Here is a 23,110-nt window from a genome sequence, read left to right on the forward strand (position 1 = left end):
CTATAGTGAGATATGATGCCCTCTTCTGGCATAAAGGTGCACATGCAGATAGATCACACTATACATAAAATAAATAAATAAATCTAAAACAAAAATCTGGGAACTACACAACCCGAAGGAGGGCGTGGCGACACCGCCCACGGCAGGGGCGTGGTCGTTCGTTCCCGCGGGTCAGGTCTCCGGAGGTGGCGCTCGTAGGTGACGTAACGGTGGCGCTCGTAGATGACGTACAGCGCGCCAAGATTTTTGGAATTCTGCGTGGACCGAATTACGTGAGTAGCATTGGTGCGTGCCTTCCCGAAATTCACTCCATCCACAGCTCCATCGGCCACATACTCAAGCCCGATCCAGGCTTTTTCGGTGTCCCGATGAGGCCGGGCTGGGTCCTCTTGGGCCCGCGAACCTTAAGTAGACCGTGCATCCGCTAGAAAGCGTGTTCTGCAGACACGCGGTGGAGGTGCATGATAGGATTGAAGGAGCCTTCCCTCACGGTCCCAGTCATCAAATGTGTCGGGCAGGATATAAGCCGTTGGGAATATAGCCCCGAAATAAAACCCTGTCCCGTTATTCCAGGAGCTTATATTTCTCCGGGATTGATAGACGAAAATCTTTGGAAAGTAACTCCAGAGGGCTGGAGATGCAGCTCGTAGATTGGTTTTCTAGCACGGGACTCCGGGTTCGATGCCCACAGCCTCACAAACCGGGTGTTGTGGAGAACACCTGAAGTTGTAGGCATCGAGAAAGGTTTTTTGGAAATAGTAGAATTTAAAATTCAAGGTCATCAGTTACAGTGAGTTAGAGGTCAGCCTAGGCTAAATGAGGCCCCGTTGTGCCGTTGCTGTCATTGTTTAAAAAAATAATTCCAGGAAGACTGAGCGGTTGGGGATAACTGAGATGCAGGGATAAAAGATTCATTCATTTCATTCAACAACTTGTTTGTTTGGGTTTTGTTTTTGAGACAGGATCTCTCTCTCTCTGGTTTTTCGAGACAGGGTTTCTCTCTAACAATCCTGGCTGCTCTGGAACTCGCTTTGTAACCAGACTGGTTTCGAATTCAGAGATCCACCTGCCTCTGCCTCCCAAGTGCTGGGATTAAATGTGTGTGCTACCACCGCCTGGCGTGACGAGGGTCTCTATACAGCCCTGGCTGGCTTGGAACTGTATAAACCCTGGAACTCAGAGAATCACCTTCCCGGCGGTGTCAAGTGTTTATCCATTAAGCCATCATGGTCTTTATGCTAGTTTGTGGCAGGTAGGATGTGGTTTGTAGCAGTGGTATCAGAGGGCTCAAGAATCCATGCAACTGGGTTAAGTGATATAAACCTGTAATTCCAGCATTTGAAGGCAGCGGCAATGTGATTGTGAGTTCCAGGCCAGCCTTGGGCTCTATATAATAACCTGAGTTTGTCTCGTAAAACAAACAACAGCAACAAAGAGACCAATACTTTGATCAGTCCAGACGGGTGGTGATGGTGACATGGACTGGAGGGGTAGCAGATATGAAAAGGCCAGAGATTTAAGATATGTTTGGAAATAGATTTGTTGACAGATTGAGTATAGAGATGCTGAGGGAGAAGAGTAATTAAGGCTGGCTTAATTTTTGCTTTTTGTAGTTCTGAAGGATTTGTAGTTCTGAGGTTCAATCCTTGCACGTGCTGGCCAATGCTTTACCACTGAATCCTGTGTCTGTGCATCCAATTGAGCAACTGTTTAGGTGGTAGTCAGGTTTCCTATGATGGGGAAGACTAGTGGAACAGCAAATCTTCTGACTGGGAGTGCCTGGGGTATGGCAGTTACTGCCTAGCTTCCAGCTCCCTTTCCATGAGCCCCATAAACTGTTCATCTTGGGGAAAAAAAGAAAAGGGAGTCAGGTGGTGGTGGCGTACGCCTTTAATCTCAGCACTTGGGAGGCAGAGGCAGGTGGATCTCTGAGTTTGAGGCCAGCCTGGTTTACAAGAGCGAGTTCCAGGACAGGCTCTAAAGCCACAGAGAAACCCTTATTTCGAAAAACAAAAAAAAAAAAAAAAAAAAAAAAAAAAAGAAAAGAAAAAGGGGAAGAAGAAAGATAAGTCTGTTATAGCCTAGGCTGGCTTTAGTCTCACTGTGTCTGAGGATAAGCTTGAGCTCAGGATCCTCCTGCCTCTGCATCCCATGTGCGTATTGCAGGTATCTTTCACTTTGCCCAGTTTATGTGGTCCTGGGAATAAAAATGCCCAGGACTTCATGCATGCTAGATAAACATTTTATTGTGTTAAATCTTCAGCCTCACGTGGCTGTATTTATGACACATAAATAGAAGTGATAATATTTTATTTATGTATGTATCTATTTTTCAAGGCAGGGTTTCTCTGATTAGCTTTGGAGCCTGTCCTGGAGACAGCCTGTAGACCAGGCTGGCCTTGAACTCACAGAGATCCACCTGCCTCTGCTTCCCGAGTGCTGGGATTAAAGGCCTGCGCCACCACCACCCAATGGTGTAATGTTCTTAAGACCTTGCTGGGGCTCAAAAATGTGTCCATATGCCTCTCCCTCCACACTCCTAATGCCTTGTTATGTGTATGTTGGCATGTGCTGGAGATTGAGCCCAGGGCTAAGAACATGCTGTACTGCCAAGCCATCCCTTCCCAGCCTGGAAAGCCTGCATTTTGCAGATTAGTTAAAAGTCCCCAGACCTTCCCTTTTCTGGTTACTTGTTTTGCTGAATTCCCCTATTATGTTCCCTTCTTTATCTCCAATGTCTGGCTGTCCATGAAACTTGAAATCAACTACTGTTTTTTTTTAATTTATTTATTTTTAAGGGACCCAATTCATTGCCAGAAAGCCATCTGTAGAGATGGCCCCCGTCCTTCACTTTTACGTCCGTCCCTCTGGCCACGAGGGCGCAGCCTCTGGACACGCTCTTCGGAAACTACAAGAGAAACTGCCAAAGCTTCAGAGTGTGGAGACTGAGCTGTGCTATAATGTGCACTGGGCAGGTGAGGCCCAGAGTTGGGTTTAAATCTTGTTTTGTTGTTTGGTGGGTTGTTTGAGTCAGAGCATCATGTAGCCCAGACTGGACTTGAACTCTTTCTGTGGCTAAGGATGACTTATACTCTTGGTTCTGCTGCCTAACCTCTGGAGGCTTGGCCTTGTTGGCACGGCTCATCACTGACATGAGTGCTGGCAATTAGACCTGGGTCTTCTGATAGAGCAGACTGTGATGTTAACCCCTGGGTCATTTCTCCAGTCTCCGGTTTGATTTGTGTGGTGTGTGTGTGTGGGGGTGTGTGTGTGTGTGTGTGTGTGTGTGTGTGTGTGTGGTGTGTGTGTGTGTTTGTGCTTGAACACGTGGAAGTGAGAGGACTCTTCCTTCCATCGTTGTCAAACAGGGCTGCAGGTATGTTGCCTGTATTTGTGTTTTCTTCTGCATGCATATCTGTGCAGCACGTGTGCCTGCTGCTGCAGAGGCCGGAAGAGGGCATGGATTCCTTGGCACTGGAGTTAGAGATGTTGTAAGCCATGACGTGGGTGTGGATGATCCACTCAGGCCCTCTGGAAGAGCAGCCTGTCCTTTTAGCTGCTGAGTCCGTCTCAGCCTCTGGGTGTTGGGTTCTTGGTTGTTTTGTTTGGTTTGTTTTTAATTAATTAATTTGAGTCAGATCTCTCTCTGTGTAGTCCTGGCTGTCCTGGAGCTTAAACTTTACACTGAAGGCCAAGCTGGCCTAGAACTCACCGAGATCTGCCTGTCTCTGTCTCCCAGTGGTGGACTAAAGGCCTGGGCCCCACGCTCTAGGTGTTGGTTTCTTAAAGGAGGTGGTCTGTTGTGTGAAGCCGTGTCTTGAGGTGCCCTTGTCCTGTCTCTGCAGCTGAGACCCTTCCAGAGCCAGAGGAGATGAAGAAGTTGAAGTGGCTGTTTGGCTGCCCGTTGTTGCTGGATGACGTTGCTCAGGAATCCTGGCTTGTTCCTGGCTCTAATGACTTGTTGCTGGAGGTGGGACCCAGGTACGGCTGGGTTTCTTCCCGGGCAGTTGGTCCCGTATTCCAGGGCACACCCCCCTTTCACGCTTACTGTCCACCCCTCTTATCCCGTTGCTCTCCTTTCCCCTGTAGTCTTTGGAGATTTCCCTTTGCCCCATCCTTCTCTCTGCCTAGGAAGCCATTCAGATATTTTCCCCGTGTGCACAAATGTCTTGAAAATTGAATTAGCTCCCAAATCTATTTTAGAATTGACAGCTAACACTCTGAGAAGTGGAACCGTGGTTTCTCTCCGTTCCTATTTGTTAGGGATTGACCAAGGACTTAATGCATGTTGAGTAAGCCCTGTACCATTCAGCCATTTTGGTTCTTTTACTTTTTCTTTTGAAAGATGCTTTTGCTAAGTTTCCTATGCTGGCCTTGTGTGTGCGTATATTCACCTTGAGTGGAGGTGCCCATGGAGGCTGGAGCCATCCGATCCCCCTGGAGCTGGAGTTACAGACAGTCCTGAGCCTCCTGACATGGGTGCAGGGAACCAAACTCTTGGAGAGCAGGCTGTCTCTTCACTACTGATCATCTCTCCAGCCTCTGATTAACTTTTTTCTTCTTCTTTTTCTTTTGTTTTTTTTTTTGTTTTGTTTTTATGTGTTTTGTTGTTGTTGCTTTGTTTTTCGAGACAGGGTTTCTCTGTGTAGCCCTAGCTGTCCTGGAACTCACTCTGTAGACCAGACTGATAAACTTTTGAAAGCAGGTTTTCTTGGCACCTAGTCTGAGGCAGGAGGCCAGTGACAAAGAGGTAATAGTGGTCGAGTAGACAACTGTGGGCAAGATCCACCTTCCCAAATGCCTGTGAGGGCCCTTGGACCGTAACCACCTGACTCTTCCCTCAGGCTGAATTTCTCTACTCCGGCATCCAGCAACATTGTCTCTGTGTGCCAAGCTTCTGGGCTGAGAGCTGTGGATCGGGTAGAGACCACCCGGCGCTACAGGCTTTCGGTGAGGTGTGGGCATTGTGCTGGAAAATCGAGGAGTGAGTGGGCCAGAGATTAGATCCTAAGCTCTAGCAAAGTCAGGGGAGAAGCAGGGTAGAGCCCTTGGACTTAGGCCTCCCCTGTATGCTTGGAAGGTTGTTTGCTGCTTGAAGGTTGAACAATAAATGGGCCAGCTTGCCTTCCCAGCTTGACCTATGCATCCTGGCACAGGTTCATGCCCAGAGTGGAGTTTTTTGTTTTGTTCTTTTTTCTTTTAGTCTGAATAAAGATGCTCTGTGGCCCTAAGCATGCATAGCTCAGGGTTAGGACTTTTACCCACACCGGAATGGGGAAGTGGTGCTGCCTGGTAGTAGTGGGGCGAATAGCTTTAAGGTCCAGAGTCCTTTCTCTCTCAGTTCTTCAGCTCTGTCTGTTGTCCTCTTCTGTATCTTCCCACTAGTTCGCCCACCACCCTACAGCCGAGATGCAGGCCATTTCTCTGGCTGCCTTGCATGACCGGATGACAGAGCAGCACTACCCTGACCCCATCCAGAGCTTCTCTCCTCAGAGCATCCCAGCTCTACTCAGCGGCTCCATTGACATATTAGCTGAGGGTCGGCTTGCCCTGGAGAAGGCCAACCAAGATCTAGGTGAGCAGGTGTTCGTGGGAGATAAAGGGAAGGACCCGATGTAGTTCAGCAGACTACTGAGACGAGGAATATGGCGGCTTGAGGCATGCTGTCAGCTCTTCTAGGGCTTGTCTCCTAGGGCTGGCCCTTGACTCCTGGGACCTGGATTTCTACACTAAGCGCTTCCAAGAACTGCAGCGGAACCCCAGTACCGTGGAGGCCTTTGACTTGGCTCAGTCCAACAGGTGAGGAGGGGGATGCCACTGTCTGCTGTCTTAGCCCTTAGAGCTTAGAAAGGAATACCACAAGAACACATCTTCTGTGCTCTGCCCACATCTCTTGAGGGTCTGGCCTCCTTACCCTTCTACGTGTCTATTTTTAAATCTTGTTTTTTATCTTACTTTGGTTCTCAACAAGCCATGGGGGCAGAATACATAGTGATTTTCTGGGATGACCTTTGGCATCTCCTAAGTATGAGTTGGCCGTGACTGCTGTTGAGAAGACGCAGCGCTGAGAAGTGACCCTCGCTTTTGTGTCTTCCCTCCTGTCACTCCTGCAGTGAGCACAGCCGACACTGGTTCTTCAAGGGCCAGCTCCACGTGGATGGGAAGAGGCTAGCACATTCCCTATTTGAGTCCATCATGAGCACCCAGGCATGCTCAAACCCTAACAATGTCCTCAAGTTCTGTGACAACAGCAGGTTGGCTATGCCCTGGGCTGAAGGGGTCTTGGGTTGGAGAGAAGGGAAGCCTTGGACACTGGTTGGTTTGGCGTGGCTCTTGGGGAAAAAAACACAAGGTATAGAATGGCCGTGTCCATAGTGCAATCCAGGGGAAGGAAGTCCGATTCTTACAGCCTGAGGACCCTACGCAACCAAGCTGCTTCCGGCAACAGCAGGGGCTTAGACATGTTGTCTTCACAGCGGAGACACATAACTTCCCCACAGGTGAGCTGGGTCCCGGTGTAGATGGGTAAATTTACAGAGTAGGAGGGCACAAAGGACCCAGGCCCTGAGTCTGAGCCTCAGTTGTTGTTCTTAGATCCATGGAGGCCATCAGGGATGGTGTGTGTGTGTGTGTGTGTGTGTGTGTGTGTGTGTGTGTGTGTGTGTGTTTATAGCCCTAGTTATAACTTGCTTTATAGACCAGGCTGGCTCCTCAAACTCAAAGACCTGTCTGTCTCTGCCTCCCGGGTACTGGGATTAAAGGTGTGTTCCCACACACATGGTTTAGGGGTGTTTTTTGTTGTTGTTTGTTTGTTTGATTGATTTTTCAAGACTGGGTTTCCTTGTGTAACCTTGGCTATCCTGGAACTCTGTAGATCAGGCTAGCTCAAACACACAGAGATCCACCTGCTTCTTTTTCCAGAGTGCTGGGGTTAAAGGTGTGTGCCACCACCACCCAGCTAGGGGTGGGTTTTATCTCTGTGTCACCCATATCTCCTTTGCTTTCTCTTTGCAGGAGTGGCTCCCTTCAGCGGTGCAACCACAGGCACAGGTGGCCGCATCCGAGATGTCCAATGCACAGGTCGTGGGGCCCACGTGGTAGCTGGCACTGCTGGCTATTGCTTTGGAAACCTGCACATCCCAGGTTTCTTCTTCTTTTTCTTCTCTAATCACCTTCCCTCTATCCCAGCAGGCACCAGCACTTAGACCTCTTAGGTCTGAAGATCATCTAGGTGTGAGGGAGAGCTTCGCAGTAGTCGATTTTTGCTGACCCTGAACATGAGTAGCATAAATTGGGGGATTTGGAGATTGCCAGACTGGTTTTGGAGAGACCTACAGTTTTCTTTAGAAGCTAGCATTCACATAGTTAGGAGACATGAGACCAGGTTATCTTATGACCAATACTGGTCCACTAAATCCAGAGAACCTTAAGAGACTTGAGGGGCTCTTGTGTGACAGCTTGTCCTGGGAAGACACAATATATATGTCTACTCACCCCACAACAATATATAGTCTACTCACCCCACAACAATATATAGTCTACTTACCCCACAACAGACCAAAGTACCAATTCCACCGTAGTCCAGCTTGGTGAACCAATGAGTTTTATTGGAGCTACTTGTAAGCGTTTGGGTCAGGGGTTACTTACAGGAGTAGAAATGACTCGAAGACAGCTGCATTACCAAGGCCCACCCCAGCATGGGTGGCAGATGTCAAAACTGGGAACCTGGAGCACTCTGCACAGCCTACAGGTTGGAGCGTGTCCTTTCAGGTGGCTCTTCTGGTTTCTGATTCTCCCAGGCATCTGGTCTCTCTTCAGCGTCTTTGCAGCTCAGCTCACTCTGAGCTTGGCTCACGTTTAGCTTTTACTGCTTACCGTAGCAAGGAGGGTCGGGTCTGGTGGCTGGTCAGTTTCAGGGACTTATGAAGATATTTTCAGTTTTTTCACCTTCTTACTTAAAGAGCTATGCTACAGGACGGAATGTTTCAATATCCGAAGAAACTTATGCAACAGGGGCTGGAGAGATGGCTCAGTAATTAAGTGTACTATTGTTGCAGGGACTTGAGTTTGCTTCCCAGCACCCGTGTTTGTTGGTTGGTTCAAAACTGCCTGCGTAACTCTAGCTCGAGGTGGGGATGCAATGCCTCTGGCCTCTGTGGGTACTCACACATATACACGTTATTTTATAAAATGATAAAAATCTTGTTTAAGCCGGTGGTAGTGGTGGCACATGCATTTAAGCCCAGCACTCGGGAGGCAAAGGCAGGCAGATCTCTGTGAGTTCAAGACCAGCCTGGTCTACAGTGAGTTCCAGGACTGGCTCCATAGTTACTGAGAAATCTTGTCTCAAAAAACAAAACAAAACAAATCTTGTTTAAAAAAGAAGTGTTGCCGGGCAGTGGTGGCGCACGCCTTTAATCCCAGCACTCAGGAGAGGCAGAGGTGGATCTTTGGTAGAAACCAGCCTGGTCTACTGAGTAAGTTCTAGGATACTCAGGGCTACCAAAAAAATCCCTGTTTTGGAAAGTAAGCAATGGAGCTGGGTGGTGCTGGTGCACATCTTTAATCCCAGCGCTTAGGAGGCAGATGCAGGCAGATCTCTGTGAGTTCAAGTCCAGTCTGGCCCATAGAGCATAGAGCTAGTTCCAGGACAGCTTGGGCTGTTACACAGAGAGATCTTGTCTCAAAAATCGAGAGAGAGATCCCAGCACTCGGGAGGCAGAGGCAGGCGGATCTCTGTGAGTTCGAGACCAGCCTGGTCTACAAGAGCTAGTTCCAGGATAGGCTTCAAAAAGCTACAGAGAAACCCTGTCTCGAAAAAAAAAAAAACCAAAAAAAAAAAAAAAATCGAGAGAGAGAGAGAGAGAGAAAGAGAAGCAAGAAACAAAAAAAAAAAAAAGAAAAAAGAAGGGGCTGTAGGGATAGCTTGGCAGTCAAAAGTACCTACTGCAGGGTGATTTGATGCCCTCTTCTGTACTTTGGGTACCTGCAGTCACGTGTGCACATAAACTTATACAAACATACGTTTTGTTTTGTTTTGTTTCGAGACAAGGTTTCTCTGTAGTTTTGGAGCCAGTCCTGGAAGTAGCTCTTGTAGACCAGGCTAGCCTTGAACTCACAGAGATCCTCTTGCCTCTGCTTCCTGAGTGCTGGGATTAATGGCGTGTGCCACCACCGCCTGGCACAAACATACAGTTTTTAAAAGGGGGCTGGAGAGACTACTCTTATTTTTATTTTTGATATATTATGTAGCCTGGAACTCACCAAGATCAACTTGCTTCTGCCTCGGGTGCTGGAATTAAGGGAATGTATTGCCCAGCCATTGGTACTTTTCTTGGAGGGGACCTCAGTTAAATCCCAGTACCTACATCTGCTCATCTGCTGATTCAAAGTCACTTGTAATTCTAGCTCCATGGGATTCAGCATCCTTTTCCAGCATTCATAGTCACCTGTACTAACATGTACACTCACACAGATACACAATCCAGCATCCATAGTCACCTGTACTAACATGTACACTCACACAGATACACAAAACCTTAGTGGGATGGGAGGAGCTTAAGTGGTCTGATCCTAGGGCTGGGGATTTACAGAGGTGTAGAGTTCTTCCTTAGCTCGTGCAAGGCTCTGATCAGGATCACTAGCATTGCTAAAGGGTTAAGAAGTATTAAAATTGTGGTATTGGTGCACGCACGCCTTTAATCCTAGCGCTCAGGAAGCAGAGGTAGGCCGATCTCTTGAGTTCGAGGCCAGCCTAGTTTGTAGCGTGAGGTCCAGGACAGCCAATGCTACACAAAGAAACTTTACCTCAATTCCAAACCCCCACCCCCAAAAAAAAGGACCATAAAAATGCTCTACATGTTTGCACAAGGCTTTAATCCTGGCACGCAAGAGGCAGGGGCAGGGGTAGCTCTGAGTTCCAGACCAACAAGGGTGCAAAGTGAGACTCAACGAGAAAGTAACAGAGTATCATGAGTCAAGAAAAGGCTGGTGTTGGAGATGGGAAGCAAGCCGGTGTTGAGCTGTCTGCTGTACACCTTCACCTTCTAACCCAAGGGTGGCTTCAGTGGCTTAGAGAATTCTCCGGAGATGTGTCCTCCATCTCCCGCTTTCTTTTTCTTTCAGTGCTGGGCATCCAGCCCAGGGCCTTGTGAGTGGTAAGCATTTGCTGACTTACTGAGCTGCCTCTTGAGCTCGTGCCCTTCCTTTTTATAGTCTATTGAACCTTATCTTTCCATCTCAGGTTATAATCTGCCCTGGGAGGATCCAAGCTTCCAGTATCCTGGGAACTTTGCCAGGCCTTTAGAAGTTGCTATTGAAGCCAGTAATGGAGCGTCTGACTATGGCAACAAGTTTGGAGAACCCGTGCTGGCTGGTGAGCCTCGGGGTGTATAAGAAAGAACACACTCCAGAGGGGCTTGTGGGCATAGTGTGACCCAGGCTGTGGTGCTGCAGACACTGTGGGACTAACCTCTTCACTTCCACATTCCAGAGGGGCTTTGGTGCTGCAGACACAGTGGACTAACCTCTTCACTTCTGCACTCCAGAGGGGCTTGTGGGTGTAGTGTGTGACCCAGGGGCTTTGGTGCTGCAGACACTGTGGGACTAACCTCTTCACTTCCACACTAGGATTTGCCCGCTCTTTGGGTCTCCAGCTGCCAGGTGGTCAGCGGCGTGAGTGGATCAAGCCCATCATGTTTAGCGGGGGCATTGGGTCTATGGAAGCCAAGCATGTGGGGAAAGAGCCCCCAGAGCCAGGTAAGAGCCACCACCTTTCTCTGCATCTAGCCGGCTTCCTCTCAGCATAGGGCAGCCACCGGGAGGGAGCTGTGAAGGCATACAGGGGTTGGTTTCTGCTCTCCTGGTTCCTATCTCTTCTAACAACAGGTTGTCAAGGCAGGACAGTTTCTATTAGGTGGGCACTCTCAGTCTCTGTGGTCTTTGTCTCTTCCAAGTGTACTTGTGAATTGCAGGGACCCTTACCCCAGCCCTGTGTTAAGGCTTTGAAGCCAGTGTTTATATTTAGTATCGTTTTATGCTCAGTACTTTTATCTGCTGGCCCAGTTCAATAGAGCATTTATTGAGTGCCCACCAGTTGTGTGCTGGGCACTGTGTTTAAGGCTGTGATTACGGTCCAAGTCCCAGACCAGTTGGATACACAGTGGGTAAAGACATTCGCCGAGCAAGCCTAGTGACTTGAGTTCAGTCTCTGAAACTCATGAAGGGAGGAAGCTGACAACTGGAAGCTGTCCTCTGATCTCCACATAGATGTAGTACTCTGGTGTCTGCATGCTTATGTGTGTGAAAAATGTGTGTGTGTGTGTGCGCGCGCGCGCGCGTGTGCACGCGCGCGCGCACACACACACACACACACACACACTAAGAAAAAAGAAAGTGGCCAGGTGATGGTAGTGCAAACTTTAATCCCAGCACTCGGGAGGCAGAGGCAGGTGGATCTCTTTGAGTTTGAGGCCCAGCCTGGTCTATAGGGTGAGTTCCAGGACAGGCTCCAAAGCTACAGAAACCCTGTCTCAATAAACCAAAAAACAAAACAAACAAACACACCACTAAGTCACCTAATCAATCAACAGGACTGACTAGGTGACTTAGTGGCATGGCTTGAACCTTGAAAGGGTGGGCTGGAGATAAAGCTTGTTTGGTAGGAGCATGACTACCTTGCATATAATCCTTGGGTCTGATCCCTAGGACCACATTGTATACAGTGTTCTGTCTGCATGTATGCGTGCACACCAGAAGAGGGCACCAGATCTTATTATAGATGATTGTGAACCACTATTTGGTTGTTGGGAATTGAACTCAGGACCTCTGGAAGAACAGCCAGTGCTCTTAACTGCTGAGCCATTTCTTTTTCTTTCTTCCTTTTTTTGAGGGGGGTGGGGTGGTTTTTTGAGACAGGGTTTTTCTGTAGCTTTGGAGCCTGTCCTGGAACTAGCTCTTGTAGACCAGGTGTGTGCCACCACCACATTGCTTTTTTTCTTAATATTTTTAATCTTAGCTAGCTGTGGTGGCATATGGCTTTAATCCCAGCACTTGGGAGGCAGAGGCAGGCAGATCTCTGTGTTCAAGGCCAGTCTGATCTACAGAGCAAGTTCCAGACAGCCAGGGCTACACAGAGAAGCCCTGTCTTAAAAAAACAAAACAAAACAAAAATGTTTTATGAGTTTTATATTTTGATATTATAGTAGATTATGTCATTTCTCTCTTCCCTTTACTCCCTCCAAACTCTGATACATCCTCTTTGCTTTCTTTCAAACTCATGGCATCTTTAATTTTTTTTTTTTTTTTTGGTTTTTCGAGACAAGGTTTCTCTGTGGCTTTGGAGCCTGTCCTGGAACTAGCTCTTGTAGACCAGGCTGGTCTCGAACTCACAGAGATCCGCCTGCCTCTGCCTCCCGAGTGCTGGGATTAAAGGCGTGCGCCACCACCACCCGGCGGCATCTTTAATTATTAATTGTTACAGGCATATATGCACACATATACATAGAATATGGAATGCTCCTCTAATTTGCAGTCATCTTTGTGCAGGGTCCATGCTAATCTTGTTTATATTTTTCCAATTTTACCGTATGTGTTACCAAAGTGAGCACTTTCTTTACATTTTTTTGAGGCTGGATCTCACTAGGTAGTCTTGGCTGTAACTCCTAGAATTCCCCATGCAGACCAAGCTGACCTAGAACTCACAGAGATCCACCTGCCTTTGCCTCCCTAGTGTTGGGATTAAAGGCATGTGCTATCACTCCTGACTTTGTTTTTTCATTCAGTATCTTAATTTTAAAAAATTATGTGTGTGTATATTTGTGCATCATTCATGTGGGTATCATGGAAGCCAGAGGAGGCCATTGGATCCCTTGAAGCTAGATTATAGGTGGTTGTGAGCTGCCTAACATGGGTGCTAAGTACCGAAGTTGGGTCCTCTTGAAGAATGTTATGTGATAAGCCATCTTGACAGATAGATTTTGAGTTTATCTTTGTATGTTGTATGAAATTGGCATCCAGCTTCTTCCTTTTATGTGTGGTCATCCAGTTTGCTTTAGATCATTCTTCCTGGTTGAGTTGTCTTCATATTCTCTTCGGGGGTCACTTGACAGAGACTAGGGTTATCACCTAAAGGCATGACTCTTGCCTGTCACGCTTAGGGCTTACATCCAATCCTTGATATCAGAGGGTGGGGGAACCAGTTGGCGACGGATTGTGGTTATGGGCATCTGGAAATACAGGAATATGGGGAGTTGGAAGTAGAAAGGATCTTCAGTTTGAGGTTAGTCTGCTACAAGGCAAGAATCTTGTTTCAAAACAAAATTTGGGGGAAGGAAGGTCATTTGGCAGTGGTGGGCGTGTGCGAGGCTGTGGGTTCAAGTGTCCAGCTCCACACACGAAGTCAGTTGACTGTAGACTTGTGAGTTCATTTCTGGATGGACAGTTCTGTTTAATTGATTTATATCTGCCCTTAATGCTACTTCTGAACTGTTTTTATTACTGAAGCATTGTGATAAGTTTTAGAAATAGAGCTGAGAATGTGACTCAGTTGTGGAGCACTTGGATAACGAAACACAAAGCTCCAGGTTTGGCCCCAGTACCATAAGTAAATGCAAAAAGAAGGCTTTCAATTTTGTTCTAATTTGAGATTGCTGGGTAGGCTGGAGTGATGGCTCTGCAGTTAAGAGTGTGTATGTATTGCACTGGGCAGTGGTGGCGCACACCTTTAAGCCCAGCACTTGGGAGGCAGAGGCGGGCGGATCTCTGTGAATTTGAGGCCAGCCTGGTCTACAAGAGCTAGTTCCAGGACAGGCACCAAAGCTACAGAGAAACCTTGTCACGAAAAACAAAAGCAAATAAAACAGAATAACAAACAAAAAAAGAAATTAAAAAAATAATAAAAAGATTGTTTTTGACTGGTTTAGGCTTTTTTTTTTTTTTTGGACAGGGTTTCTCTGTGTAACAGTTCTAGCTGTCCTGAAACTAGCTCTTATAGACCAGGCTGGCCTCAAACTCACAGAGATCCACCTGCCTCTGCCTCCCAGTGCTGGGATTAAAGGTGTGCGCCAACACTGCCCAACAGCTTAATACTGTTTTATGAATTTTAGAATTAAGTTATCAATTTGCAAGAAAGTCAGAAAAGACTTTGGCTTTGATAGGCACTGTGTGGAATGTACAGATGAGTTTTGGGGAATATTGCCATCCTAACGATATTGCCTTTCAGCCCGTGTGTAAAGGCCTCATATTGTTCCCTGTATTTGCTAAAACAAGTACTTCCGTGTTTGCTCTTGCATGTAGATGATTTTGTACCTGTTAATAAAACTATAGACTAAATTCCTTGGCATATATTTTTGCTATTAGAGAATAGGTGTGTTGGTAATTTAACTATTTTTACTTTATGCATCTGGCTGTTTTGCCGCGTGTGTGTGTGTGCGTGTGCGTGCGTGCGTGCGTGCGTGTGTGTGTGTGTGTGTGTGTGTGTGTGTGTAAGTGCACTGTGTACAGGGTGCAGTGCCCACCAAGACCAGAAGAGGGTATCAGATCCTCTGGAGCCGAGTTAGAAGCAGTTGTATGTGTTGAGAGCTGAATCCAGGTCTTCTGCAGGAGTAGCTGGTGCTCTTAGGGACTGAGCCATCTCTAACTCTGCGTCTTTGCAGTGTTTATTATTGTCACATTGTCCTCCATGGGTTGTATGGTTGCTCTCCCTTCTACCTAGTGGTCCCGTTTCCCTCACATCAGAGTCTTCTGTACTCCTATTGCCTCACTTTACAGGTCTCGTATGTAGCCTCTCTGGCTTCTGGTTTAAACTTCCTTCTTTGCAGGCATGGAGGTTGTGAAGGTTGGGGGTCCCGTCTACAGGATTGGAGTTGGGGGTGGAGCTGCTTCATCTGTGCAGGTAAGTTAAGGAGGCCACCTTGATGTCCCTGGGCCCCTGTGGGGTGTATTCATGGAGCTTCCAAGCCTTTCTGAGCTGAGCTATGCCCTGTGCTTCCTCAGGTTCAGGGAGACAACACCAGTGACCTGGACTTCGGAGCTTGTGCAACGGGGAGATCCAGAAATGGAGCAGAAGATGAATCGTGTAATCCGGGGCTTGTGTGGAGGCCCCAGGAAGAAACCCCATCTTGCAGCCTCCATGACCAGGGTGCTGGTGGCAATGGTGAGGGAAGGGGTCAGAACATGAGGCTGGGTCTACTTGGTCTGCGGTCAGATTTGGTTTGGGGAGAAGCACTGAGGATTCGCTGCCAACCACCAAGCTTGGCAGCACCTTCTCCCTGTCCTCTCATGCTGGACAGGCTCGGGTGGAGGGGTAGAACCTGCTGCTGCCATGGGAGGGTCGACAGGAAGTATATGGCAGCAACTCTCCTGGGGCTGACCGTGACGAGGTTGCCATTGTCTCACCAGGCAATGTCCTCAAGGAGCTGAGTGACCCAGCAGGAGCCATCATTTATACCAGCCGCTTCCAGGTGCATAGGCTTCATCCCCGAAGCCTAGCTGTCCTCTCTGCCCCATTCCTAGCAATACTGTGAGGCAAGGCAGTGCCCGCTGACCCCGTCTTGTTCTTTCCCTGCCATGTCTGTGCAGCTGGGAGACCCAACATTGAATGCACTGGAAATCTGGGGGGCCGAGTACCAGGAGTCAAATGCACTTTTGCTGAGGCCCTCTGACCGGGACTTCCTGAATCGTGTCAGTGCCCGGGAACGCTGCCCAGTTTGTTTTGTGGGCACAATCACTGGAGACAAGAGAGTGAGTTGAAGCCAGGCAGTGCTGGCACATGCCTTTTATCCCAGCATCAGAAGGCAGAGACGAGTGAATCCTCTGTGGGTTTGAAGGCCAGCCTGATTTACAACTTGAGTTGTAGATAGGCCTCCAAAACTAGAGAGAAGCCCTGTCTCAGAGGAGAGAGAGAGAGAGAGAGAGAGAGAGAGAGAGAGAGAGAGAGAGAGAGAGAGAGAGAGAGAGAGAGAGAGATTGACCCCAGTGGTTAGGAGCTGGGGTGGGCTCGAGCAGCCTGGGTACGTGGGCTTGGGGGAGAAATGTTGAGGAAGCAAAATGAGATTGAATGGAAAGTGGGCAGAAGAAGAGTGGGGAACAGAGTGTTGGGGTGGGGGGGAGATGAGGAACTCAGGGATGCCAAGACAGGATGGGATGCTTTTTCCTGCTCCTCTCTAAGCACATTCCCTGCTGGTATTGAAGCTCTCCTTTCCTATGGGGGCTGTCCCCGGGGTCCACAGATCACGTTAGTGGATGATCGTGAGTGTCCTGTGGGAAAAGATGGCCAGGGAGATGCCTCGCTAACACCTCCAACCCCTGTGGACCTGGAGCTTGACTGGGTTCTGGGAAAGATGCCTCAGAAGGTATGGGGCCGGGATGGTGGAATGTGTTTCCCTTTGGCCTTCCTGTCATACTGGTTTTCCCTTCCCTGTGTTCACCTGTGCCCAGCCTCCCCAGGTGCTTCTATTTGGCTACTCTTCCATTACAGGAGTTCTTCCTCCAGAGGGAACCCCCTGTGCTGCAGCCTCTGGTCCTACCCCCCAAATCTGAGCGTGCGCCAGGCTCTGGAACGCGTTCTGAGGCTTGCCTGCTGTGCCAGCAAGCGCTACCTCACCAACAAGGTCCTCCTGGCACCACACTTGGCCTTCTGCGTTGTTCCCTGTCCTGCATCCTGGCCCTCCCCTGCACTGGGGTGTCCTAGGCTTTGGGAACAAAGGGGTTGGGGAGTGTGTCATCCTCAATAGCCTATTGTTCCTGCTACCCACCTTCTGTATGCTCTTGCTTGCAGTTCAGAGCATGCCAGCCCTCTTTGACCCTTACCTTCTTTCTAATTACATCTGGTTCCATAGGTGGATCGTTCTGTGAGTGGCCTTGTGGCTCAACAGCAGTGTGTCGGGCCCCTGCAGACTCCTCTGGCTGATGTGGCTGTTGTGGCACTGAGCCACCAGGAGCTCACAGGGGCCGCCACAGCCCTGGGAGAGCAGCCAGTCAAGAGTCTGCTGGATTCCAAGGTTGCCGCCAGGCTGGCTGTGTCTGAAGCCCTCACCAACCTGGTGTTCGCTCTGGTGACTGACCTCCGAGTGAGTCCACATCTTTCGTCCTGCAGTCCTGGGCCTTTGTATCTGTCAGTCCCTCTCCCCTCTCTCCCGTTATCTTCTGTCCGTAAGCCCCAGGCCCTCTGCATCTCTCTGTCTCTCTAACGCCATGTCTGTTTCCCAATGCTCCCAGGATGTGAAGTGCAGTGGGAACTGGATGTGGGCAGCCAAGCTCCCGGGAGAGGGTGCAGCTCTGGCTGATGCATGTGAAGCCATGGTGGCACTGATGGCGGCACTGGGTGTGGCAGTGGATGGCGGCAAGGATTCCCTCAGCATGGCTGCCCGGGTTGGCACTGAGACCGTGCGGGCTCCTGGTAAGGACGAGGCCCTTGGGAGAGGGAAGAGGGCATGTGGGCTGGGCTGGTATCTCACTTCTTTCTTCCTCCTCGGTGGGTAGGGTCGCTGGTCATTTCAGCCTACGCTGTCTGTCCAGACATCACAGCCACTGTGACCCCAGACCTCAAGCATCCTGGAGGGAAAGGTATGGCTTCGTCGTCCTTAATCTCGTGTGATGTATTCTAAGCTTGGTCCTTGGTTTTGGGGTCTGCTTCATGTGTGCTGGGAATACTGAGGCAAGGTCTTGAGCTGATCTCCCCTCGTTTTCCTTAGGTCACCTGCTCTATGTGCCTCTGAGCCCTGGACAGCACCGGCTGGGAGGCACGGCTCTGGCCCAGTGTTTCTCCCAGCTTGGGGAGCACCCTCCTGACCTAGACCTTCCTGAGAACCTCGTGCGTGCCTTCCGTATCACCCAGGGCCTGCTGAAAGGTGAGTGGGCCTGGCTGTGGTAGCAGACCCGTGGCAGACGCTCTCCTCCTGAACAAGCGGGGTGCCTAGGGTTCAGGCTCTTCTCTCCTACGAGTGCCTGCCTTCCCACTCATTGGCTCTCCAGATGCTGCGGAGCTGAGAGGCTTGGCCTGAGACGCTGAACTTTCCTTCTTCCTCCAGACCGCCGTCTTTGCTCAGGCCATGATGTCAGCGATGGAGGGCTTGTCACCTGCCTACTAGAGATGGCCTTTGCTGGGAATTGTGGGATAGAGGTGGATGTGTCTGCCCCCGGGATCGACGGTGAGGAGTTTGGGGTCTAGCCTAAGGCCTGGGCTGCCTTCTTTATCTGTAGACCTTCTGGTGTAAAGAATGTGGGTGTCCTTGTGACCCAACAGCAGCATGTTGGGCTCCTGCAGACTCCTGGTTGGTGTGGCTATTGTGGCACTGAGCCACCAGGCCACCACAGCCCTGGGAGAGCAGCCAGTCAAGAACCTGCTGGACTGCAAGGTTGCTGCCAGGCTGGCTGTGTCTGAAGCCCTCACCAACTTGGTGTTTGCTCTGGTGACTGACCTCCGAGTGAGTCCACATCTTTCGTCCTGCAGTCCTGGGCCTTTGTATCTGTCAGTCCCTCTCCCTCTCTCCTGTTATCTTCTGTCCGTAAGCCCCAGGCCCTCTGCATCTCTCTGTCTTACTAACGCTGTGTCTATGACCCTATTGTTCCCTGACCCTTTCTCCGGAGTCTTAGCTGTCTCTTCCATGCTTTTTTCTGAACTGGTCTTTCTAAGACCTCTCGTAGCTCCTGGTGCAACTTCTAGGTACCCCTCATCCAGATCCCACCCGCCTGGGTCTCGGCAGCATCCTGGTCATCCTGGCTAACCCCTGTTTCCCTTCCAGCGCTGCCTGTGCTGTTTGCAGAGGAGCCAGGACTGGTGTTGGAGGTACAGGAAGCAGACGTAGCCGGAGTATTGCTGCGGTACCAGGGTGCTGGCCTACAGTGTCTGGAACTGGGCCGCACAGGCGAGGCTGGACCCCAGGCCATGGTGAGAAAGCCAAGGAGAGGGTAGTGTTAATGTGAGTCTGTAAGAAAATACCATTCCAGCCGGGCTGTGGCACACACCTTTAATCCCAGCACTTGGTGGGTAGAGGCAGGCGGATCTCTGTGAGTTTGAGGCCAGCCTGGTCTACAAAGTGAGTTCCAGGACAGCCAGAGCTGTTACACAGAGAAACCTTCTCTTGAAAAACCAAAAGAAAAAGAAGGTGCCGTTCTGAAACTATCATGGGGCCATACTTTTTCTGGTCTTTAATCAGTGTCCCCTCTCCAGGTCCGAGTGTCCGTGAATGGCACTGTAGCTGTAGAGGAGCCCGTTGGGCAGTTGAGAGCCCTCTGGGAAGAAACCAGTTTCCAACTGGAGCTGCTGCAGGCAGAGCCACGCTGTGTGGAAGAAGAGAAACAGGGCCTAAAGGAGCGGACAGGACCCCGCTACTGCCTGCCACCCACCTTTCCCATTGCCCCTGTGCCCTGTAAACCTGGTAAGGGGGTGGGCATGGGCATGGAGGCTTGAGTATCTGGACCCGCTCTGGGGAAGGTATCTGGGGTTTGGAGCACGTGGGTAACCATCTGCTCAGAGACACACACGTCTTCCAGGTGGTCCCATCCCCCGAGTCGCCATTTTGCGAGAGGAGGGCAGTAATGGAGACCGAGAGATGGCGGACGCCTTTCACTTGGCCGGGTTTGAGGTAAGCACGGTGGCTGGCCGAGCTGGAGATCTTGATCTCGTCTTGGTTGTATGCCTCTGACGGTTGTCTTCCCTGTCCTTTTAGGTGTGGGATGTCACCATGCAGGATCTCTGCTCGGGGGCCATCGGGCTGGACACCTTCTGCGGTGTGGCCTTTGTGGGTGGCTTCAGCTACGCAGATGTGTTGGGCTCTGCCAAAGGTCAGCATGGAGACGGCTGTACGCTCCATTCCCACACTCCTTGAAAAGGGCTTTGGCTCCTTCTGCATGGCCAGGGCTGGCTTGTCACCACCACAAAGCCAGGCAGAGTGCTCTGTTTCAGGACCAGAGGTCAGCAGAAGGATACGAATCCCTGACATGAGGCCGCTGGCTTCCCAGGGCTGTACAAGGCTGGAGGGCGTATGTCTCATTTGAACAGTCAGCTGCTCTTCAACTTGATCAGATTGTCCTGTCCTGTGGGAAGATGGCTCACCACAACCACAAGAGAGGCCAAAAGGCCAAAAGTTTTTTGTGTGTAAAATCTTTTTTTTTTTTTTTTTTTAAATAGTTTCATGAAAGCCTAGGCCTCTCAGACTCAGAGTAGTCCTGGGCCCTGTGTTAGCTTTCCAAGTACTGGGAGCTCCAGGTGTGAGCCACCCATGTCCAACTGAAATCTTCTTTCTTGAGACAGGATTTCTCTGTAGCTTTGGAGCCTGTCCTGGAACTCACTCTGTAGACCAGGCTGGCCTCAAACTCGCAAAGATGCACCTGCCTCTGCCTCCTCAGTGCTGGGATTAGAGGCATATGCCACCACCACCTGGCTCACCTAACTGAAAACTTACTATTGAGTCTTATACAACTACATAAAATTTAAAAAAATATTTTGGCTTAGCATAAAGAAAATCACAGATCCCTTGTCAGACTATCTGATTGAAGCAGGTAAAGGCTGCCCCAGGGTCTGTAGAGAGGACCTGATTGTTAGCAGTCTTCTTGTTGCCTTCATTCCCTGCTTCTGCTTTTCTCCAGCTGTTTACATCTCGCTTTGATTTGTTGTTCTTAGGGTGGGCAGCTGCAGTGACCTTTAATCCACGAGCCAGGAAAGAGCTGGGACGCTTCCGCAGGCGGCTAGACACCTTCAGCCTGGGAGTGTGTAATGGCTGTCAGTTGCTGGCCCTTCTGGGCTGGGTAGGAGGTGACCCCAATGAAGAGCAAGATGAGTCAGGCCATGATTCGCAACCGACAAAGCCAGGCCTCCTGCTCCGCCACAATCTCTCTGGGCGGTTTGAGTCCCGATGGGCCACCGTGCGTGTGGAGCCTGGGCCAGCCCTGATGCTTCGCGGGATGGAAGGCTCTGTGCTGCCTGTGTGGAGTGCTCACGGGGAAGGTCAGGCTGGGGAAGGCAGGGGAGGCTATGAGGGCTGGGGCTGGGCCTGAAGATGCTTAGCATTCATTTTTTGCTTCCAGGTTACATGGCATTTTCTTCTCCTGAACTGCGAGCCAAGATCGAGGCCAAGGGCTTGGTGCCACTGTACTGGGCAGATGATGCTGGGAACCCCACAGAACAGTACCCCTTGAACCCCAATGGATCTCCAGGGGGCATAGCTGGCATCTGCTCCCAAGATGGTCGCCATCTGGCGCTCATGCCACATCCTGAGCGGGCTGTGAGGCCTTGGCAGTGGGCTTGGCGACCCTCTCCCTTTGATGCTCTTGCGACCTCCCCTTGGCAGCAACTCTTCGTGAATGCTTGGAACTGGACACAGGAGGACAGGTGCTAAGGGGGCTGCGTGACCACCCTGGCCCACAGCTCATCCTTTGAGTCTGCTGCCCCCTTTTTCCCATTGCCTTCAGGAGTATCCACGCGATTCCCGAAGCATCTTGTACAGACAAGAACCAAGTGCTAGGGGCATCTCAGCTGCGTTGCTCATTTTATTTATTTTTTTATGTTTGGTTGTTTTGTTTTGTTGTTTTTTTCCCAAGACAGGGTTTCTCTGTTGCTTTGGAGCCTTCATGGAATTAGGTCTTGTAGACCAGGCTGGCCTCAAAACTCCAGAGATCTGCCTGGCTCTGTCCCCGAGTGCTGGGATTAAAGGCGTGTGCCACCGCCACTGGCTGCATTGTTCATTTTAGCCTTGCCTTTGCAGGAGCTGCTCTCTCACTGAGTCTCCAGCAAGCAGCCTCTGGCTCTAGGGAGAGCTGACAGTACGGGGGTAGCAGAGTTCTGCAGGCTCTCCTTCCCGCAATCATCACCTTGTCCCTTGTTCTCTTATTTGAAGCTCTGAACAGGGTTTTCTGTCCCCTTTTCTTATTTGACATTTTGAGACAAACTTTTTTCCCCCTTCTTTTTCAAGACAGGGTTTCTCTGTGTAGTTTTTAGAGCCTGTCCTGGAGCTAGCTCTTGTAGACCAGGCTGGTCTTGAACTCAAGAGATCCGCCTGCCTCTGCCTCCTGAGTGCTGGGATTAAAGGCGTGCGCCACCACCGCCTGGCTGAGACAGGCTCTTAGGCTGTAGTCCTTGCTGGCCCTAAACTCAAGATTCCCTAGCTTCAGCCTCTCTGGTGAGTGTCTCTGTGCTTGGCCCTGGTTTGGGGTCATGGTTTAATGTACCAGCCCCTCCCCAACCTCAAGAGCAGATTCCTGGATTCCTTTTCAGACATTCTCTGCTAGCTGTGAGGAATTGTTGCTTCTGGCCACGCTTGCGGTTGACCTGTTCTGCCTTCAATCACATTCCTGGTTGTTAATTTAGAAGCTACCTCCCTTCCTATTGGAGTACTACCAGCTGTCATTCATTCTTCTTGTTACTTGATCAGGGATGGTGCCAAGCACTGGTACTGCCCCAATGGAGTTTGTAGTCATAATAGCATTTAAATAATAGCGGCTTAGCTTGTACCGCAAAGCTAAGTCAGTGCTGCCTAATTGATGTATCTGAATTCTCATAAAAATTAAGAAAGGTACTTGAGGCATTTTCCAGTTAGCAGAGGAAAGTTTAATGATAAACTGCCTTTGATTGGTGACAACTTGAAAGGGACAGCAAGGGGCCGTGCCCAGCCAGCTTCATCTGCTTCCGATCATCCTGTGGTCACAGGTCACATTTCCTGGAAGCAGCTGTTCTTGCTGACAGACATTTCCCATCATTCCTTGCTTCGTTCCCTCAATAAATGTATTCAAGAAGTCACTTGTCCATCAGAGTCAAGTGGTCTGTGATGTTCTCTATCATGATTAAACGGGTTTCCCTATAAAAACAGGCATTTTGAATTTTTTTTTTTTTTCGAGACAGGGTTTTTCTGTAGCTTTGGAGCCTGTCCGGGAATTAGCTTTTGTAGCCCAGGCTGGCCTCGAATTTACAGAGATCCACCTGCCTCTGCCTCCGGAGTGCTGGGATTAAAGGCATGCACCACCACTACCCAACTAGATTTCTTTTTTTTAATTTTGTATGCATTGTGTTTTGCCTGCATGGATGTCTGGGTGAGCATGTCAGATCCCCTGGAACAGGAGTTAAAAACAGTTGTGAGCTGTGATGTGGGTGCTGGGAATTGAACCTTGGTCTATC

At 49.8% G+C, this 23,110-nt stretch overlaps 1 protein-coding gene and 1 non-coding gene across 2 annotated transcripts; one reads left to right on the top strand and one right to left on the bottom strand.

Moving 5' to 3' along the window:
* Positions 1–187: 187 nt before the first annotated feature.
* Positions 188–22,731, top strand: Pfas (phosphoribosylformylglycinamidine synthase). The gene is given in 32 exon segments (XM_038326218.2): positions 188–285; positions 2,799–2,975; positions 3,846–3,981; positions 4,845–4,950; positions 5,386–5,575; positions 5,694–5,799; positions 6,114–6,254; positions 6,376–6,500; positions 7,015–7,143; positions 10,244–10,375; positions 10,630–10,758; positions 14,820–14,893; positions 14,995–15,033; positions 15,035–15,085; positions 15,087–15,119; positions 15,121–15,154; positions 15,400–15,461; positions 15,580–15,741; positions 16,230–16,352; positions 16,478–16,534; positions 16,536–16,610; positions 16,839–17,069; positions 17,218–17,398; positions 17,482–17,565; positions 17,694–17,849; positions 18,030–18,149; positions 18,744–18,889; positions 19,172–19,379; positions 19,495–19,586; positions 19,671–19,785; positions 20,624–20,947; positions 21,028–22,731. Coding segments are annotated over 31 exon segments (4,014 nt in total). The 5' UTR covers positions 188–285; positions 2,799–2,833; the 3' UTR covers positions 21,339–22,731.
* Positions 12,503–12,608, bottom strand: LOC119813793. Its single transcript, XR_005285251.1, has one exon. It is a non-coding gene; the product is annotated as a U6 spliceosomal RNA (small nuclear RNA).
* Positions 22,732–23,110: the final 379 nt, after the last annotated feature.

This window comes from Arvicola amphibius, chromosome 4, assembly GCF_903992535.2.
Source record: "Arvicola amphibius chromosome 4, mArvAmp1.2, whole genome shotgun sequence".
NCBI classification, from domain to species: domain Eukaryota; kingdom Metazoa; phylum Chordata; class Mammalia; order Rodentia; family Cricetidae; genus Arvicola; species Arvicola amphibius.